The following is a 19,577-nucleotide window of genomic DNA, read 5'->3' on the forward strand; positions in this document are numbered from 1 at the left end:
GACTTCCCTGGTGGCGCAGTGGTTAAGAATCCACCTGCCAATGCAGGGGACACGGGTTCGAGCCCTGGTCCAGGAAGATCCCACATACCGCGAAGCAGCTAAGCCCGTGCACCACAGCTACTGAGCCTGCGCTCTAGAGCCTGCGAGCCACAGCTACTGAAGCCCACAAGCCTAGAGCCCGTGCTCTGCAACAAGAGAAGCCACCGCAATGAGAAGCCTGCGCACCGCAACAAAGAGTAGCCCCCACTCGCTGCAACTAGAGAAAAGCCCTCGTGCAGCAACGAAGACCCAACGCAGCCAAAAATTTAAAAATTAATTAATTAAAATAAATAAATTTTTTAAAATAGTGAATTATATCTTAATAAAAATTTTATTTCCCTTTTTAAAAAGAGGAAGTCTTGCACAGACCAATGATGAAAATAAATTCAGGAGTGAAACTCAAACCTCTGTGCCTAGAGAACAGATAGGAATACTGATAAAATTCTGTTTGAGAAAACATGTGGGGAAAAAGTGTCTGTCATACACCACTGCTGTCAGTATGAACTGTCATATTCATTTAAGTAAGCAATTTAGTAATTATAAATAAATACATAAATAAAGCACATAGCCTATGATCCAAAATTTTCATCTGTAGGAATCTAAAATCAAAGTGTGTCTGGAACAGTTAGCACCCAGTGAATGTTCTTTCTTATTATAAAGGTGATAATCATAGGGAGAGATAATATATTATGCAATAAATTCCTACAGCCAAATTCAGCTCCCACCTCTGCTTCTTTTTGGAAAAAAATAAGACAGTGTTCATATCATATATATGGTATGATAATGAAATTTCTGCTCTTTCAATCTTTGCAAGCTGCATAAAGTGGAAAGCAAAATTCTCTCCTAAAATAGAAGGTCATTTCTAGAGATGCTGAGCATATACTAAAAGAAGAGATAAAGAGACTCATGTAGAGTTCCAGCCTCTTGATAAAAGGGGTACAGTGAGATAGGACTGGGGAAGAGGGCAGGGGTGTAGGAAACAGAGCTTTAGTCTCAGCCTAACCCCACGAGGCTGCAAAAAATGCCAAGAAATATTCACAGTGACTAACGCCTGAAGCCTCATAAAAATCATCAGTGACTATGCAGCAACTGACAAACTCAACCACTACTGACAGAAGTGCCTTAAAGAACCTATATCTGTTTTTCCTTTAATTCTTTCTCCAAATGGTGATTCCCTTTATATATGGCATTATTGTTTGGAAACACTGCACTTTGTTCATCAAATAAAGAGTTCTATCAATACAAAAAAAGCCCAAGGAGAGGAATATCATGTCAGTCTGTATTTTCCAAAGCATCATACCCAGACCTTTCAGCCCAGGAAGACATAACCCTGAAGTCAACTTACCCAAGCTGCAGGAAAAGGACCAAGCAAAGAGAAATAGCTTCTGAAATCCACCCAGTAACCCAAAGTGTGATACTGGACAGGATGTTCTTTTCATTGACACTCCTCTGGAGCTGGTCCTCTGGAAGCAGGGAGTATCTGCCAGCCCACCTGCCACTAGCCCCCAGATCCCACCCTCCCTCCTATCCTGTATGGTGAGATATGGTGGGGAGACAGGGATTGTGACATAAGCAAAGGGCCTGGAGCTGATCTATGTAAATGCCAGCTCATGAGCTTCCTAGCAGGGACACCGCCTGTGAAGGCCTCACAACAGCCAACCTCTTGCAACCTCCAAGCTGACTGCCTCCTCCGGGGGAGGAGGGACCCCCTCCGCGGGAGAAGTGACAGCAGGAACCTGGTAGAGGAGGCACCAAGAGCTCCAGGGAGCGGGTGGCCATCATGTAGGCGCCATGGAGACCGCCATGTGTGTTTGCTCTCCATGTTGTACGTGGCAGAGGTGTTGTCCCCGCTTATGCTCGTGTCTGTGCTGCAAGTTCCTCTTCACCTCGGAGCGGAACTGCACCTGCTTTCCCTGCCCTTACAAGGATGAGCGCGATTGCCAGTGCTGCCACTGCACCTGCTCCGAGAACCCCAACTGCCACTGGTGCTGCTGCTCCTGGGCCAATGACCCCGACTGTAAGTGCTGTTGCACCGCCAGCAGCAACCTCAAGTGCCACTACTACGAGAGCCGCTGCTGCCGCAACGCCACCATCACGTTCCGCAGGGGCCGCCTCCACAGCATCCGTACCTCGTAAGTGCCGCGCGCCCGACGCGGGCCCCCGGGGCTCCGGAAAACTGGGGGGCCCCCTGCCAGCTGTGGGGACGGGGCAGGTCAGCAGCCCCGCCCCCAATTCCACCTCTTTATCTGAAAAAGGGAGGCCAAGGACTTGGGAGCAATTAACTCTAGTTACAATATGTCTTGGTGCAAATATATTACATTGTCATTGTGCGGTGAGAGTTGGTAACTAGACATCGTGATGATCATTTTGAAATGTATAGAAATAGCAACTCACTATGTTGTGTAACAGGAACTAACATAGTGTTGTAGGTCAATTACTCTTCAAAAACAAACTCGTAGGAAAAGATCAGATGTGTAATCACACCAGAGGCAGGGGGTAGGGGTGGGGCATTGGATGAGGGCAGCTAAAAGGTACAGACTTCCAGTTATGATAGATAGGTTACTAGGGATGTAATGTACAACAGGATATATATATAGTGAACGCTGCTGTCAGTTACATATGAAAGTTAAGAGAGTAAATCCTGAGTTGTTAGCCCAAGAAAATTTTTTTAATTTTTTATTTTTTTCTGTTTCTTTAATTTTGTATCTGTACGAGTTGATGGATGTTCATTAAACTTACTGTGATCATCACTGCATGGTATTTGTAAATCAAATCATTATGTTGTACACCTTAAACTTATACAGTACTATATGTCAATTTTATCTCAATAAAACTGGAAGAAAAAAAAAGCTAAAAAATACTATAAAGTCTGTTTTGCACTTAATGTAACAGTAAAATCATATATTCAATGGTGCTATTATTTTAAATATTTTTTGTGTTTCAAAATGTAGCAATAAAATCTACCTCAACTGCAAGAAAAAAAAAAAAAAACACTTTGTAGCAATCAAGTGTATGTGTCCTAAACAGTCACTAATCAGTATAGACCTGAGTTCCAAATTCCAGCTGTGTGAGTGAACGCTGAGCTCTCCTGAACCCCACCACTCTCACCTCTACAAAATACTAATAGCTAATACTTAGTGCATAAGCAACTTGCTGGGAACCACGTGCGTGACCCCAAGTAACCCCTACCTCATGCCCATCACACCAGTGAAGAAACTGAGCATTTGAGAGGTTGAGTGGCCCAAGATCACACAACTCATAAGATGCAGTCAGAATTTGAACCCAGAGTCTGTGTGCTTAAATTAAAACACTGTCCTGCAAAATGGAGAGTATGGTACCTGCAATGATTCAGGGGGTTAATATTGCTTTGAAATCTGTTATGTGATATAAAAATATAAATTGCTCTTCCTCCTCTGAACCCTTGATATCTGCAACACTCATTGGAAAAGCAGTAACTTCCACAGGCCGCTTTCCACCCCTATGGCCTGTGTAAGTACCCCAGGTGGCCATGAACTCCTGCCAGCCTTCTCTTTGTTCCTACCCAGAAGTCACGGCACTGAGGGTCTCGGTTTCTCACTTAGGGCATTAACCCTCTGTGTCAGGCACTGCATAGCCTCTTTCTGCCCTGACCAAGGCGGTTTCTTTATGCCATACATGAGGGGCATCTGGAGTAGCAGAAGATGACAGCACTTGGAGAGGCGGAAAGATGAGAGGCAGGTTGGAAGCCTTTCAAGGCTGGAAAAACAATTCTGTGAACAAAGATTCAGTGAATTCAGGGGAAGAATATGATCTCTCCCACAGTTCAGCACTTTGTAGGTGGTTAATAAAAATTACTCTCAGCTCATGGACCTCGCGTGGTGTTTGCCTGAACAGAGAACCCAGGGGTTCTGGATGCAAGTGCAGAAGTTCTAAGGTGCAGAAAGTAACTCTCACACCCCTCTCTCCTCTCAACTGCCCCATTTTCTGCACATCAGCAATGAAGAGTCACCAAGCCCATTTCAACAGGGAAGGATGACACTGGTGCTTTGGAGATGCTTAGACCAGTAGCTCCCAAACTTTGTTTTGCATTAGAATCACCTGGGGATCTTTAAAAACTACTGATGCCTGGCCCCCACCCCCAGACATTCTGATTTCATTGGCTTCAGGTATGTCCTGGGCATCAGAATTTTTAAAAACTCTCCTGCCCCCAGGTGATGCTAAAGTGCAGAATGGCCTGGAGGGAACAAGAAGGGAAGCCAGGAGACTTGCCAGGTGACATACGGGAACCCAAGTACAAGGGGAACAGGCCTAAATTTGGGAGGAGGCTGCCGCCTTACAGAGGAGCAGAGGCCAGTTATCTCGACAAAAAGACAAGGCTGCTGGGCTTGGTGAAGGTTTTGGCATGGAATCATGACCACTGAATGCCCAAGTCCAAGCCTGAGGCTTTCTGATGATGGTCAGAGATGCTATTGCAAGTGTCAGGGGGTTGGCGCTGGGTACACTGAGGCTTATCTTCCACCTGGCCTCTCTCCTGGTGTCTGGACCACTGCCTCCCCTGTTCCCCACCACTGCTTCTGGCTCAGCATCTTCCTCATCCTGCCTCACTCTGATCTCATTCATCCCTCTTTGCCTTACTCATCTGTTTTCCTCACTTCCTTTTTCACCTTCACCCCAACTCCCTGGGCCATTAACACCTGTCTCTTCTCCCTGTTCTCTCTTTCTCTTTCCCCAGCACCCTCCTCTCTCCCTCCTTCTTTCTGATTTCTCATGCTATCTCCCTTTATATTACACACTGATTCTCATAGTCCCACCTTATCAAAGTAGAGAAGTCCATCCACCCGTGTATACATCTGCCCTCCCCCTCCAGATGATCCCTTCAAAGCTGGAGCAGGAGAAAGCAGAGAGGCTGGGAAAGCAGAGAAGGAACAAAGCTGAGAACATTGAGTCTGGCAGGCTTGGACACCAGCATCCAAATCTCTAAGGGATGAGCTTTCCAGGTGCCTGAGTCTCCATAACGGGCACTGTCCCCATGGTGCCACTCCCTTCCAACATGTTTGAGTATCACCCTTGACTGCCTGGGCTCTGAGACCTGGGTCCCTGGCCAAGGGAATGGGGAAGGATCCAGGGGCATATAGGGACTGCAAGGGGCAAAAGCAAAAGAGAACACAGGCACAATGTCAAACTCAACCCCTAGACATCACTAATACAAACAGAGAAGAAGGGATAGGAATAGTCACAAAATCAGCATTTTTTTTAACATCCTTATTGGAGTATAATTGCTTTACAATGGCATGTTAGTTTCTGCTTTATAACAAAGTGAATCAGCTATACATATACATATATCCCCATATCTCCTCCCTCTTGCTTCTCCTTCCCACCCTCCCTATCCCACCCCTCCAGGTGGTCACAAAGCACCAAGCTGATCTCCCTGTGCTACACAGCTGCTTCCCACTAGCTATCTATTTTACATTCGGTAGTGTATATATGTCCATGACACTCTCTCACTTCGTCCCAGCTTACCCTTCCCCCTCCCCATGTCCTCAAGTCCATTCTCTACATCTGCGTCTTTATTCCTGTCCTGCCCCTAGGTTCTTCAGAACCATTTTTTTTTTTTTAGATTCCATACACATGTTTTAGCATACGGTATTTGTTTTTCTCTTTCTGACTTACTTCACTCTGTATGACAGACTCTAGGTCCAAATAAGTATGTTTTATACCTCCATCCCCATGGCTAATTCATTTATTTTCATAAACTGCTTTTGCCCTGATTGTAGCTTCTTAGAACATGCACTTGAATTTTTACAAGTATGCACTTACTTCATCCATAGTTCTTACAGTATATGAAATCAGCCTCAGATATTAGACAAAGATTCAACACACGCACACACACCGTACAAGCACATACTTTTCATAGACTTGACCACTGTTTTCCCCTGCTGTGGACATGAGCTGGCTGGGAACAGAGGGGAGTCATTATAGTGGCCATTTATTGAATGCTTACTATGTCCAGGCAGTTAAGCACTTATCATGGATTATCTCATGGAGACTTTAAAATCCTCATGAAGGAAGTAGTATTGTGAGCTTTGATTTACTGAGGATGAGAGAGGTAAAGAAACTTATCTCAAAAGTGCAACTCTACAGCAGCGCATTTCACCATGTGCAACCTGCCCCTAGCACCTAGCCCCTTAAGTCATAGTTGAGGTCTGGTGGTCAGAACACACGGGCTTGGCTGGGGAACTAACCTCCTGGTGTCCTGGGAAGAACACTTTGCCCATCTTCTTATATGTTCCATCTCACACACAATAATAATAAGGATGTCAGTGCCCTCTAGGCAAAACCCACCAAGAACACACCTGTAGTTGGAGGAGGCTGGATTTACTGGCCCAGTGCAACAACTGAGAGATACACCATGAGCAAGTGTGAGGTGTCTCTGTAAGAAGGCATCACTAAGTTATTACAGGATTTAGGCTCATGTTAGGCGAGGACACGGGGGTAAATCTCCTATTGGGTATCTTAATAAATCTTGCCTAGAAGGTGGGAAGAACAGAGTTGAACCTGATGCTGCAACTGGTGAAAAAGCAGCAGTCACTGTCCTTCACCAGGGCAGGGGATGTTTGATCATTTTTGTGGTTTGGACACTGTTCTTGCTTTTGTCTGAGTTCAAACATGAAGAAGCGGTCTTGTTTCTGTTTTGCTCCATCACAGTCCCAGAATGGCCTTGTCTGCTGTGGGTGTTCTGTGATATTATCCAGGGCCAACAGAACCCCAAGACCCAGCTGACAGGCCCCTCTGGACTGTTTTTCTCTTGCTCAAAAAATAACAAGCAGTTGTATAGCACTTACTGTGTTCCAGGGACTGCTCTAAGGCCGTGCAGGTATTCAATTTTAATTTTCTCAAGAAACTCTATCAGGTGAGTACTAATTTTATAACGAGGAGAGAGGCGGAGAGAGGTTAATTAACTTACCTGGCATCGCCCAGCTAAAGGATGGTGGAGGCGGGTTTAGAACCCAGGCACCATCCCTCCGATCCCGCCCCCCCCCCACCCCGGCACAGCCATGCCCCTTCCCATCACACCACGAGGCGGCTCAGTGACACCCCGGTTCCTTCCGAGGTGGAGAAACGGAGCTCTCCTCCTGAGGTCCCGTGTTTGCTTCCCCTTGCAGCTCCAAGACGGCCCTGCGCATCGGGAGCAGCGACACGCAGCTGGATGAGGTGAAGATGATGCCCGCGAACAGCAGCCTGGTCAGCCACCTGTCGTGCCCCATCTGCAGCCGGCTGCGCCTGCACTCCTTCATGCTACCCTGCCACCACAGCCTGTGCGAGAAGTGCCTGCGGCAGCTGCAGAAGCACGCCGAGGTCACCGAGAACTTCTTCATCCTCATCTGCCCCGTGTGCGACCGCTCGCACTGCATGCCCTACAGCCACAAGATGCAGCTGCCCGAGAACTACCTGCGCGGACGCCTCACCAAGCGCTACATGCAGCAGCATGGCTACCTCAAGTGGCGCTTCGACCGCTCCAGCGGGCCTATCGTCTGCCAGGTCTGCCGCAGCCAGCGCGTCGCCTACAAGCGCTGCATCACCTGCCGCCTCAACCTGTGCAACGAGTGCCTCAAGACCTTCCACTCGGAAGTGACCATGCAGGACCACGTGTTCGTGGACACCAGCACCGAGGACCAGGACGAGAAGATCTGCATCCACCACCCGTCCAGCCGCATCATTGAGTACTGCCGGAACGACGACGAGTTGCTCTGCAGCTTCTGCAAGACCGCCTTACACAATGGCCACGACACCATAAGCCTCATTGATGCCTGCTCCGAGAGGGGTGCCGCGCTCTTCAGCGCCATCGCCAAGTTCAAAGCAGGTCCTGGTCCCCTTTTCTCCCTCCACCACTCCTAGCTCCGGAAACTGATGGGGAAGGTGCTTTGGGAGGATCTGTTTAGAGAGAGCCTTACCTCCACCTGGTGGGGCAGTCCAGGCCCTGAGAGACACTGAGCCAGGCTGCAAGTCAGTGGCCTGGAATCCACATCTGGCAACTACCGCCAGCCACTTAACCTCCCTGTGCCTTGGTTTTCTCATCTATAAAATGGGGATAATGGTGTTACCCAATGCAAGTTCTTGTGCCCAGCACAGAGTGAGGCCAAACAAACTGACAATAGGTTGGAGTTTGGAGCAGAGAAAGATTTATTGCAGGGTCAGGCAAGGAGATAGGTGGCTCCTGCCCCCCAAAACTCCAAGCTCTTGGAGGGGTTTCAGCAAAGCACTTTTAAAAGCAAGGTGAGGGAGGGGTCAGGTTGGTTGCTGCAAGCTTCTTGGTGTCTGTATCCTTTGTTCTTGCAGCCGTCCACATAGGTCAGGTCACGATGTTCCTGCAAACCTCCAACAAGACAAATGTTATTCTCTGTTCTGCAACTTTTTATCTCTATGTGAATGGACTTTTAAAGATGAGAGTCTTGAGAATAGGCTATCCTGTATATTTCAGGCTATAGGCAACATTCTTTTACAAAAGGTGCAGAGCCTGCAGGACTAAGCACATGTTAACAAAGCACAAAGGTTAAAGCAAAAGGAACAGATCAAATATGATGTCAGATTTGTTCTTCCCTGAACAATTTGTTCTTCCCTCATTGGGTGGTTGTGAGGATTAAATGAGATACTCTAACTGAAGCATGCAAAAAAACGATCTAGCACATAATAAGTACATAAAGATTCTATAATCTTCGTTATAATTTTCATGACCTTGGGCCTCATTTCCTCCTTTGGAGAACGAAGAGCTTGATCCTGTAGTATCCTGAAGTTCTGTGAGCCTTTCTAAGGTGTTTTGTCCCTAAAGATGGATTTCTTCAGTATCTTCCCAATTTAAAGGGGAAAAGAATAAAGTCGATGCTGAGAGTTACCTCAGTTTTAAATTTCCCCTGAAGTTGCAAGCAGCACAGTAAATGAACTGGTAGCAAATACATAATAATGGGAAAGCCCAGAAATAGCCAATAATGTTCTAGTCAACAGCTTGCTTTTCCTCTGCATGCCTGTTCATGGTTATTTTATGTTGGCTACATATAATATAGTTATAGTTTCTATAAGGGAAACTGACTCAGGTTTTCATGATGGAACCCAGTACAGTGATATTTTACAGGGTTCAGCAAAGAGCCCAGTAATTTCTGGGTGTATATCCACCAGGTTAGACATGAGGATCTCAGGGATCCTTTTAGGCTCTTTGCCCCTGGGAATAGCTTCCTTGAACAGAGGCCTACTTTACCGGGGCCTTTTAGAAGACTTATGTCTAATCCTCTCCATAATCCTACAGTACAGGAACTAAAATTCCCCCCCAGGATAGACAACTGGGATTCCAAGAAGGAATTGGCACAAGTCCCCTAGTAAATGGCAGAGCTGGTTTCTCTGACTCCAAAGCCCATGTTAATTCCACAACATTCATTTGGCAACCTATTCTGCTAAACAGTGACCAGAATCTAAAGATAAAGAGATTGAAAAACAATGGGAACCACCACCACCTCTGTGGTCCGTTTCCCTACGTGGTGGCCTAGAGTCAAGTGACCAGCGTGCTCCAGACCAACCCAGCCTCTCCCCTGTCAGAAATTTCAGTGTCCATACAAACAGGTCTGAACAGATTGACAAAGGGGCAGCTTTCCGCTGAGCTACACAGGAAGGTCCCATTGGACACAGAAGTGGGTCAGAGACAGACTTTGCTAAATATGTCCCCCAGGACCTCTCACCAGCATGAATATTTCAGGAATACCTTGATTTCTCAATTGCTCCATGCCTAGAAACATTGTTTGTCAATTGACACATTCAATTTGGGAACAGCACCAGGGAAGCCCCTATATTAAAGAAAGCCTACAGGAGCCGTGTTGCCAGGCCAATGGAAGCCCCCATTGGTTCCTGGAGGGTTTTCTTAAGGCGGGACCCATGGCCTGAGCTTGGCTGGATTCTTTTTTAAGTACCCCAGGTGATTCTGGTGTCACAGAGGACTGAGAAGGGCAACCGGAGCAATTAAGAACATAGGCTCTGGAGTTAAACAAATAGAATTAGGGACAGGCCCTGGGTCCTTCTAGTTACTTGCTGTGTGACACTGGGCAGTCATTTAACCTCTCTGAGCCTTAGGGTCCTCATCTATAAGTGGAAACAACATCTTCCTCTTCTGAAGTTATATGTAATGTATGATAATATATAGATATGATCCATATGTGTGATACATGATAATGTATGGATTGGATCTATATAAACGTTTAATAAATAGTAGCTAGTTTTAAATATAGTGCCTGAAAGAGACCTTGCTTTGACTTTGTTCTAAGACCAGCTCTTGCAAAGCTGCCTTATTTGTAAGGGGCATCTGGGGGGGGAGTAGTGCTTCTGGTCTCCTCTCTCTTTCCTCTTCTCCTGGTGCTCCCTCTTCCCCCTCATCTAAGACATTTTTATCCTACCTCTCCAGACACAGCTCTATTAGAAGCCTAACTAATCCCTAATAAAGCAAGGAATTTCCTATTCAGATTTCTTTTAACAGTGAGTAACTATTGAAGAGTCAAAGGAATTAATGCGCAAAGTGGAATTTCAGGGGCCCTAAGTCACAGCAGGGCTTGCACGTGGAGAGGGCAGGGAGCATTTCTCAGCACCACTGCAATCACATCTTGATAGTCTCCTGTTCAGCCCCCATCTGTATTGCCTCTCCATCCCTTCTGGGCCAGTGTGAGGGAGGAGGTGAGCAGAGGAAATGGGGGCTTCAGAAAGTAGGCCAGAGAGCAACACTGCTGACGTTCACCCCAAAGATGTTAGAAAACAGGACAGAATGGCTTTCACTCAACAAACACCATTCTAGCACCTCTACACATCCTAGTCACGGTGGTAACTGAGACAGCTGTGGTCCTGTTCTCATGGTCTGCCAGAACCCGAGCGTTTCTCTTACTGTAATGCACATCTCTGTGCCACCACCCACAGAGATCCAACTTACTGTGGACCCAGGGCTACGTTAAGAAACATGACTTGGTCACCCCCACTGCTGAGTAAAATTTGGAGAGGATTATAGCTCATCAAATCACTGCAGAGTCAGCCTGTCATGGGGAGGACCTTACCTCTAGAATAGGCCACAGAAGGTTGACATGTCTTGAAATCACTGCCTAATGCCTAAGACCCTATAAAGATCCTATAAATCACTGCGTAATGCCTAAGACCCTATAAATGGCAATTGTGAAGTTGCCATTTCACAGACAGAGGTGGGCCACATGCTCATCCCACCCCAGCATCCTCCACACTGCAGTGTCGTTGGGCATATGTGTGCCTGGAACACCAGTGGCCTCTCACACTCATATCTGTATCCCTAGAGCCTAGAAAAGCATGTGACATGGAACAGGTGTCACATGTTTGTTGAATGACTGAGTGAACTTAAAATCCAAATGCCATGTGAGAGGTGGCAGGATAAACTCGGTTTTCCTTGAAGTGTAACAGCAGATGCTTTCTGGAAAGGAAGTAGGGCGTAAGCAAGAGAGGGAGCCCAGCTGAACCCAAGGGAGTCAAAGTCCCCAGCAGAGAAAAAGAACATGTCAAAGAGCAGCCACAGTGAAGGGGAACTTGGCTGATCTGCCACCATTGTCTAGAGCTGGGTTTTGGTGAACGAGGCAAGGCAGTATTTAGAAGTAGTCATCAGAAATTTAGTTCTTTCTCCCACCCCTGCAAAAGCTTAAGCTTTCACACAGGGAAAATCCAACACTTTGTGACATCATCTCTTCTCAAGTCTAACTTGCTGACAAGTGAAGTCTGGTGAAAACTAATATCAAAGGTGGCCTTGAACTCCCAACTTTAGACCCAAGGCTGCAGGGATTACTAGATAGAAGTATGCCAGGGAAGGATGGCTGTCATACCCAAGGGAAGTACTACACAAGGAGAAAGAGAGGGGTGTATGGAGAGAGGCAACATTCATTTTATAAACCTATGCTAGCATCTTTCAGCCCAGCAATAAGTGGTTTCCCTCCCTTTCCACCCACATCTTTGGAGCCCACATTAGTTTGCTCCAGTTTGCCAGTGGCTTTGACATCTGGGGAAAGGAAAAATTTAACTGAAGTAACTCACTTGGTTGTTTTGCAGTCCGATATGAAATTGACAATGACCTCATGGAATTCAACATTTTAAAAAACAGCTTTAAAGCTGACAAGGAGGTAAAGCGAAAAGAGATCAGAAATGGATTCCTCAAGCTGCGCAGCATTCTCCAGGAGAAAGAGAAAACCATCATGGAGCAGATAGAGAACCTGGAAGTGTCCAGGCAGAAGGAGATTGAAAAATATGTGTACGTCACCACCATGAAAGTGAACGAAATGGATGGCCTGATCGCCTACTCCAAGGAAGCCCTGAAGGAGACAGGCCAAGTGGCGTTTCTGCAGTCGGCCAAGATTCTGGTGGACCAGATCGAGGACGGCATCCAGAGCACCTACAGGCCAGACCCACAGCTCCGGCTGCACTCCTTGAACTGCATGCCCTTGGACTTTGCTGAGCTCTCCAGTGGCATCCACGAACTCTTCCCCACAGGACCCAAGAAGGTGTGTTCCTCAGGGCACTCCCTGCCATCGCCCTATCCCCTGCACTCAGAAACGATGGTTGCCAGGAAGGTCACTTTCAGCACCCACAGCTTCGGCAACCAGCAGATATACCAGCGAAGCTCCTCCTTATTGTCCTTTAAGGCCCCCGGCTGTGAGAAGACCAAGATGGGTCTGGAGGCCTGTGGGCGAGCCCAGTCAGCTGCACCTGCCAAGCCCACAGACGGCCTCTACACCTACTGGAGCGCAGGGGTAGAAAACCAGCCTGTGCAGAACAGCAGCAGCTTCCACAACTGGTACTCGTTCAATGAGTCTTCCCTGAAGACTCCAGGCCCAATTGTTATCTACCAGACTCTGGTGTATCCGAGAGCTGCCAAGGTAAGAAAGGCTCTGGGCCCTGTAGGGAAGATAGGAGGGTGTGGGCTATGGAATGGAGGGGGGCAGTCAGGAGAGGTTGCACTTACTTGTTTGACCTCTAGGGTCTGGTCACTCAAATCTGTTCCTCTAGGCTTTTGTGGTCAGTCCATTCAAAAGGGATAAGTTCCTGAAATCTTGAGTAGCCCAAGATTGTTTTAAACCAAACAATGTATTTAACTCATAGCCAGAAGTACATCTGAAAGCCCCAACTCCACTTCAAAGGCAGCTTCTCTATTGAAAGAGAACACAATTTGGGAAACAAAGTAATTTGCAGAAACTTCTTGGAGAGGGTAATATTTCCCAGAGGAAAACCTGTAGCAGTAGAGGGAGCACAGAAATTGGAATTAGAAAAGCAGGCTCCATTGTCTATCAGCTGTGATTCCTCTAAACTGCTACTTCTTCTAAAGAAAATATCCAGACTCTTCATGATTTGGAAAGATGCGAAGGATAATCCCCAATGGAATTCCAATTCTTATCTCCCGAGATTCAGCTTTTTGGGGAAGGGGGGGTGGCATTGGAGGTGTGTGGATGTCTCACAAACCTTTACAGCTGCCATCACCCAGCTTCAGGGGACATGACTCTTCTTGGACCTTCTAGGCCTAACATGAACAAATGGCGCATCTCTTAACATGCCTTTCAAATCCAGCTGAACCTAAATTGAATTGTTTATAGAATGTTTTATTAAAGTCCAGGGAGGAAAAAAGATATTCTATCAGAGCATATCTTGCCTCCTCTTGGGGTCCTAAAGGGATATCTCCCAAGCCAACCCACTGCCTGCTTCCATGTGGCAGAGCCCATCTTTTGTCTCCATGATCTGAGAACACTCACAAAGACTTTTAGCATCCTTGAATCCTAAACTAGTGGTTCTCAAACATTAATATGCACCTGGAGATCTTGTTAAAATGCAAATTCTGCTTCAGTGGGTCTCAGTGGGGCCTGAGATTCTACGCTTCTAACAAACTTCCAGATGTTGGCATTGCTGCTGGTCTGCAGACCACAATTTAGTATCAAGGGTCTAAAAACAAGAAAATGAAAGCCAGACACTGACCAAGCCTTACTTTTCTATTTTCCTGAGACATTATAATCTATGTTTTGTCATTTATAATTGACCCTAAGAATGACCTTATGTTGCAAGGTAGAACATATAGAACATATCCTCCCATGGGCTGTCAGACACAGCAGAAGTATCTCTGCCCTTCACATAGCAGATGCCCGCAATGGAGCAGCTGAACCTACATTTCCAAATGATCTTCGATCAGCAAAACCTGCAGTGTATGTGATATTATATCAGGGATGGCATTAGGTCTCATGTCACGCAACTCAGACCCCTTGGGAGGTGGGCAGGATCTTGCTCTGGAGGGGAAGGACTGGTGATACCTGCTCTATACTTGGGCTCGGAGAACAGTCACCCTATGCCACCTATAAATGGTCCCTTGATGAGCTCAAGAAAGGGCCCTACACAGAAAAAATCCAGTCAAGTTATTGACTCTCAAGATAGGACACCTAAACCTACTGCCAAACAGTGGTATTTGATGTAAAAATATCATTGATCCTTATTTCAGGATCATGAGATGTAATTCACACAGGAATCATAGTGCTCAGTAATGCAGGAGACGAAATCTGTGTTGGCATCTCTCTCAAGTGATGGTTGACTAACAGTGCTCTTTTGGCATGGGAAATATTCTTTAAGCTAGCCTTATACTTGTCACTCTGTACCTTAAAAATCCTAAAGAGTTTTTTCATAAAAACTCAACTTTATTTCTAGAACTCGTTCCCAAGGAAGTGATTAAAAATTCAATGAAGATTCATGTCCCAAAGTGTTCAATGCATCATTATTTATTAGAGTGTAAGATTAGAAACAACCTAAATGTTCAGCTATAGAAGGAGTAAATCACTTATAGGGCAGTTATTAAAATGGTGCTTTGCTGAATTTTTAATGATATAGGGACATACATAAAATGTAATAAGTTAAAGAAAGCAGGAATCAGAGCAATAGAATCCAAATTATATATATTTGTGTGCTTGTGTATATTCCAAAATTGGAAAGAAATATAGTGAATTATTAACTGAATTGTGGGATTAAAAGAGATGTTTATTTTCTTTCTTTCCTCATAATTTTTCTGTATTTTCCAGGTATGTATTTTAAATGAGTATGTTTTGATAATCAGAAAAGATAAGTTAATTTTTATTAACAAGTCATGTAAATGTACAGTTTTAAAAGTGTAAATTCATTAAAAAATTATAAATTAATTATACAAATTCATACAAATTTTAAAATTTATATACTTATGAGTAATTATAAATTAACTTGATACACAGTAACATTTAAATTTATTAAAATTTAAATAAAGCATGCAATATCTGTTTAAAAATGCAATTATTATAAAATATTTATATGCCAGGCACAATCTGCTAATTGACACTTGTTAATATACCTCTTCCCAAGAGTTGACATTTTATACTTTGAGTGTGAACATATCTTCTCCATGACTTGGATAAGTCACTTCACCTCTTTGGGATTCTACTTCCTTGTGTATGAAATAGAGAGTTGAAATAGATACACTGTTCAACTTTAGTAGTCTGTGGTTCCATTGGAATTGCTGAATGTAAACCTTCTGAGCCTCCACTGTAAAATGGGATAATGAAATCTCCCTCCTAGGGAACTGTGAGGACTAAATGAGGTAGGCAATGACTGACACAGAATCTGATGCATAATATGTGTTCAATAAATGGTAGCCACTTTGGTTAGTGGTGTCAGGAGGACAAGGTCACCTCCACATTGACAGGAACAGAAGCCAGAGGAGCATTCTTCTGTTCTTGAAACGCATAGCAAGCCTCACATCAGGATTCATCATGAAACCTTTCAGGACTGTTGCACAAGGTCTCATTCAAAGTCTTCAGCAGCTAGAGGGGATGGGTCAGCTTAAACTCACCCCAGAGAGTCCACGACACAGATCTTCATGGGAAAGAAAGCTGAATGGCGTGTGCTAGTACCCCACTGACATGTTCATTTCTTCCTAGGTTTACTGGACGTGCCCAACAGAAGACGTGGACTCTTTTGAGATGGAATTCTACGAACTCATTAATTCCCCTCCTAACAATGTGCGGACAGAGCTCTGTGGACAAATTCGAGACATAATGCAGCAGAACCTGGAGCTGCACAACCTGACCCCCAACACCGAGTATCTGTTTAAAGTGAGAGCCATCAACGATAACGGTCCTGGGCAGTGGAGTGACATCTGCAAGGTACCGTGTACTTTATTTCTCAGACGGGTGTTCTTCATCCACTCTGGAAGCAGCTCTGTTAGGATTGATTGTGAGGTCATGGAACCCACCATATGACCTCTCCCTCTACTCCCAGAAAACTCATTAACTCAAGGGCACAGAGAGGGCCCCTGGCCTCAACCAACTTTGCAAATGAGAATCGTCAGTTCGCTTTGATTCAGAAAACATTTGTGCCAGGTATCGTGTTAGGATGTAGAGGTTCTGAGGAAAATAAGATGTAATTCTTGCCTTCAAGGAGCTCAGGGTCTAGTAAACAAATAATTGTGGTGTGAGAAGGACAAAAAAAGAGTTAAGTATTAGCCTCAGTGGTGAATCAAAGCAAGGATAGGGTATCAGATTTAAGCAATATAAATTAAACTTATAATTAATATAAATTTAATTATAAATTTAAATTTATAATTTATAATTATACACATGCAGTGAATAAATTTTTAGTGTTAGTATATCACATGCAATGAATAAATTTTTATTGTTAGTATGTCTCATGCAGTATTTAGGATATACTTATAATACTAAAAAAATGTATTTGTTGTTTATCTGAAAGTTAAGGAATAGCCAGTGACTAAGCCAGGATGGACTCCAAATAAAGGAAGGGACAAGATTATTCCTATCTTTTTTGTGACACAAGGTTGATTCTTCTTTACATCCCCAGGGGAAATACATTCATGGGTATAATTTTATTGATATTCAAAGGAGAAAGGGAAGAAAAATATCAAGACTGCCTAGAGCTATCTTACTGTACAGCCATGATGGTGTTCTTAGGAATCAGACTAGATTAAGTCTTAATCAGAGATTCTTTAGAATTAAAGAGAATAAGTCCATTCATTTTGGCTATTGAAAAGCCGAGAGAGAGGAGAGTCTCATGAGACCACTTCCAGCCAGGACACACATCTGATACCCAAAAAAACTGGAAAGTCATTAGTTTCTCTCAATCTCTCAATCAGTATCTCTCTCTCTACTCCCTCCCTCTGTCTCTCCCACACCCCCTCCTTCCATCTCTGCTTCTCTCTAAATCTGCACCATTTTCAGCTAGCCCATCGTTTCTCCTCCCCTAAATTCAGCTTGCGTGTGGTTTTGGAGGTTCCTGGCCCATGCTCTGTGTGACCAACACAATCTGACTAGCTTCACGCCCTCGGGCTCTGGTCACATGTTGGTAGAAGAGAATCTGATTGGTTGCTACCTCTGGTGATAAAGGGAAGCAGGAGGTAGGGTGGGGCAGGATTATGATCTTGGTCATTATACCAGAAGCAAGTCTCCTGGAGGGGGGCAGAGGGGGCTCTCTACCCCATCCCCATGATCTGCTTCTGGAGCCCGGCACCCATGTGCATCCCCTCCCCCTCCACGAAGGTCAGACACTCACACGGGAAGGACGTGGGATGAGAAAGTCGCCTGGCTGCTCCTCCTGTTAGATCCCAGCCAGGTACCCTGTCCGTCAGGTGCCCCATAGCCCAATTCTTGTTGATACTCTTCTCTCCAGAGCACAGAACACCCACAGTTGCTACCATGTTTCACAGCAGGTCCTTTTGACTATGGATTTTTCCTTCAATCTAATTCCATCTGCTTTCTCATTTTTTTAAAATTCCTCACGAAGGGCACACTCAGTGCTGTTACTAATTTTTTTTTACATGTATCTTAAGTCATTTTTAGATGCTAGGGACAAGGACGGGAGGTGGAGAGATGGAAGTGTGTCAGCCTTTCTCAGGTAGATATTTTGTCATCCCTCTTAAACTTTGAACCCCTTGAAAACAAAATTCACGTCTAATTCATCTTCCCTTCTGCCACAATGCTTTACCAGCACTGTGCACATAGCTTAATGGCTCTTAATGGTTATTGAATGAATACATGAGTGAAAATGTGACCAAACAAATGAATCTATGAACGAACATCTAAATAAATAAAATTAATAATTACAAAGTACCATAAGATGCCTGAGAGCTGTTAAGTGTTTTTTACCATCAATCAAGAAATAACAATCCCCCTGAAATTGTGTTTGTGTGATGAATTTGCACTCCCTATAAGGGAAGGAAACTCATTCAAGTTTCTTTGCTTTTTAACACAATTTCTTAATGAGCAGAGCACTAACTAATGAGGTTTTCTGGAAGCTTCATTTTTATCTGACTCACAGAGCTGCAATATAGATTTTTCCTTCAGAAGTAATTCTTCCTCCCTCTTTGTGATTATATTAGCATTCCAGGGGAAACTTGGCTTTCCTTCACATTTGTCATGATTTGCATAAGTAAAGGCTTCAGTAGCAAATGAAAAGAAGATGGTGTGTTTGAATGACATTTATAAAGCTTCATAAAAGTAATGACTTTAGCTCCTTCCTATAAAATCGAAATATTTTTCCTTCAGCATCAGTTCTATGCAGGTATTCCTGAAAGGTTTCATTTAAAATGCTGTAACAAGGCAGCAGAATCATTTCTTATCCAAAATGCAGTATTTCCACCATACATCCTTTTGTAAAGGAAGTGAAATAACACCTTTTATATTTGATTTTCATAGTCTGTGGCTTGATTTTTTTAAGGGATTTTATATGAAGTCTAATAGACAAAGCATGAAAATTAACTTTAATGCTTTTTAAAGGTCTCATTTATTGAAGGCTGACTCTGTGTCAGACACTGTATATTCATTATCACTGATCATCCCGACTGCTTAGAAGGCAGGGAGTTATTGCCTCCATTTTACAGATGAGGAAACTGAGGCTCAGAGAAGAAAAGAGTCTGGCCTAGTGTAACTCGAAGGAGTTGAGTGGGAACCTAGGCCTCATCCTAGGCAGGAGCTCTTCGTCCCCGGTACCATAATCAGATAATCAGATGCAGCAAAGTCTAGGCAGAGTGGGCTCAGCCTTAGGGACCTGGCACCACACCCTGGGAGAATGTTGTCAGAGCAACAGCCGTGAGAGCGGCACTTTTATTTTTCTTGCGAGGCAAGATCATGCATTGGGAAGATCGTTGGACTTGGGCGGGTGTACCTGGGTCCAAGCCCCAAGTCTGCTAGGCGTCAAGCTCAGCGAGGACGGGCATCGTGCTGGCCTTACTCACATCTCTTGGCTCCCAGTCCCCAGCTGAGAGCTTCTAACGCCCCAGCACCTTGTTGATATTTTTTGAAGGAATGGAGACATGTGTTTTTAGGCAAATCACATACCCTGTGACCTTAGTTCCTCCTCCTGCTTTTCATCTAAACCTCAGTGTACCTGATGACGACGGACCCCATTTTTTTTTTAATTAATTAATTAATTTATTTTTGGCTGTGTTGGGTCTTCGTTTCTGTGCGAGGGCTTTCTCTAGTTGCGGCAAGTGGGGGCCACTCTTCATCGCGGTGCAC

General features: G+C 44.7%; 1 protein-coding gene across 1 annotated transcript in view; it reads left to right on the plus strand.

Moving 5' to 3' along the window:
* Window positions 1-1,120: 1,120 nt before the first annotated feature.
* Window positions 1,121-19,577, plus strand: part of TRIM42 (tripartite motif containing 42) — a 33,416-nt gene continuing 14,959 nt past the window's right edge. The window contains exons 1-4 of the mRNA XM_082461365.1: window positions 1,121-2,171; window positions 7,182-7,879; window positions 12,106-12,929; window positions 15,990-16,214. Of these exons, the coding sequence (XP_082317491.1) occupies window positions 1,831-2,171; window positions 7,182-7,879; window positions 12,106-12,929; window positions 15,990-16,214 (2,088 nt within the window). The 5' untranslated portion in view covers window positions 1,121-1,830. The remainder of the gene's footprint in view (window positions 2,172-7,181; window positions 7,880-12,105; window positions 12,930-15,989; window positions 16,215-19,577) is intronic.

This window comes from Balaenoptera physalus (genome assembly GCF_965194825.1).
Source record: "Balaenoptera physalus genome assembly, chromosome: 4".
Classification (NCBI taxonomy): domain Eukaryota; kingdom Metazoa; phylum Chordata; class Mammalia; order Artiodactyla; family Balaenopteridae; genus Balaenoptera; species Balaenoptera physalus.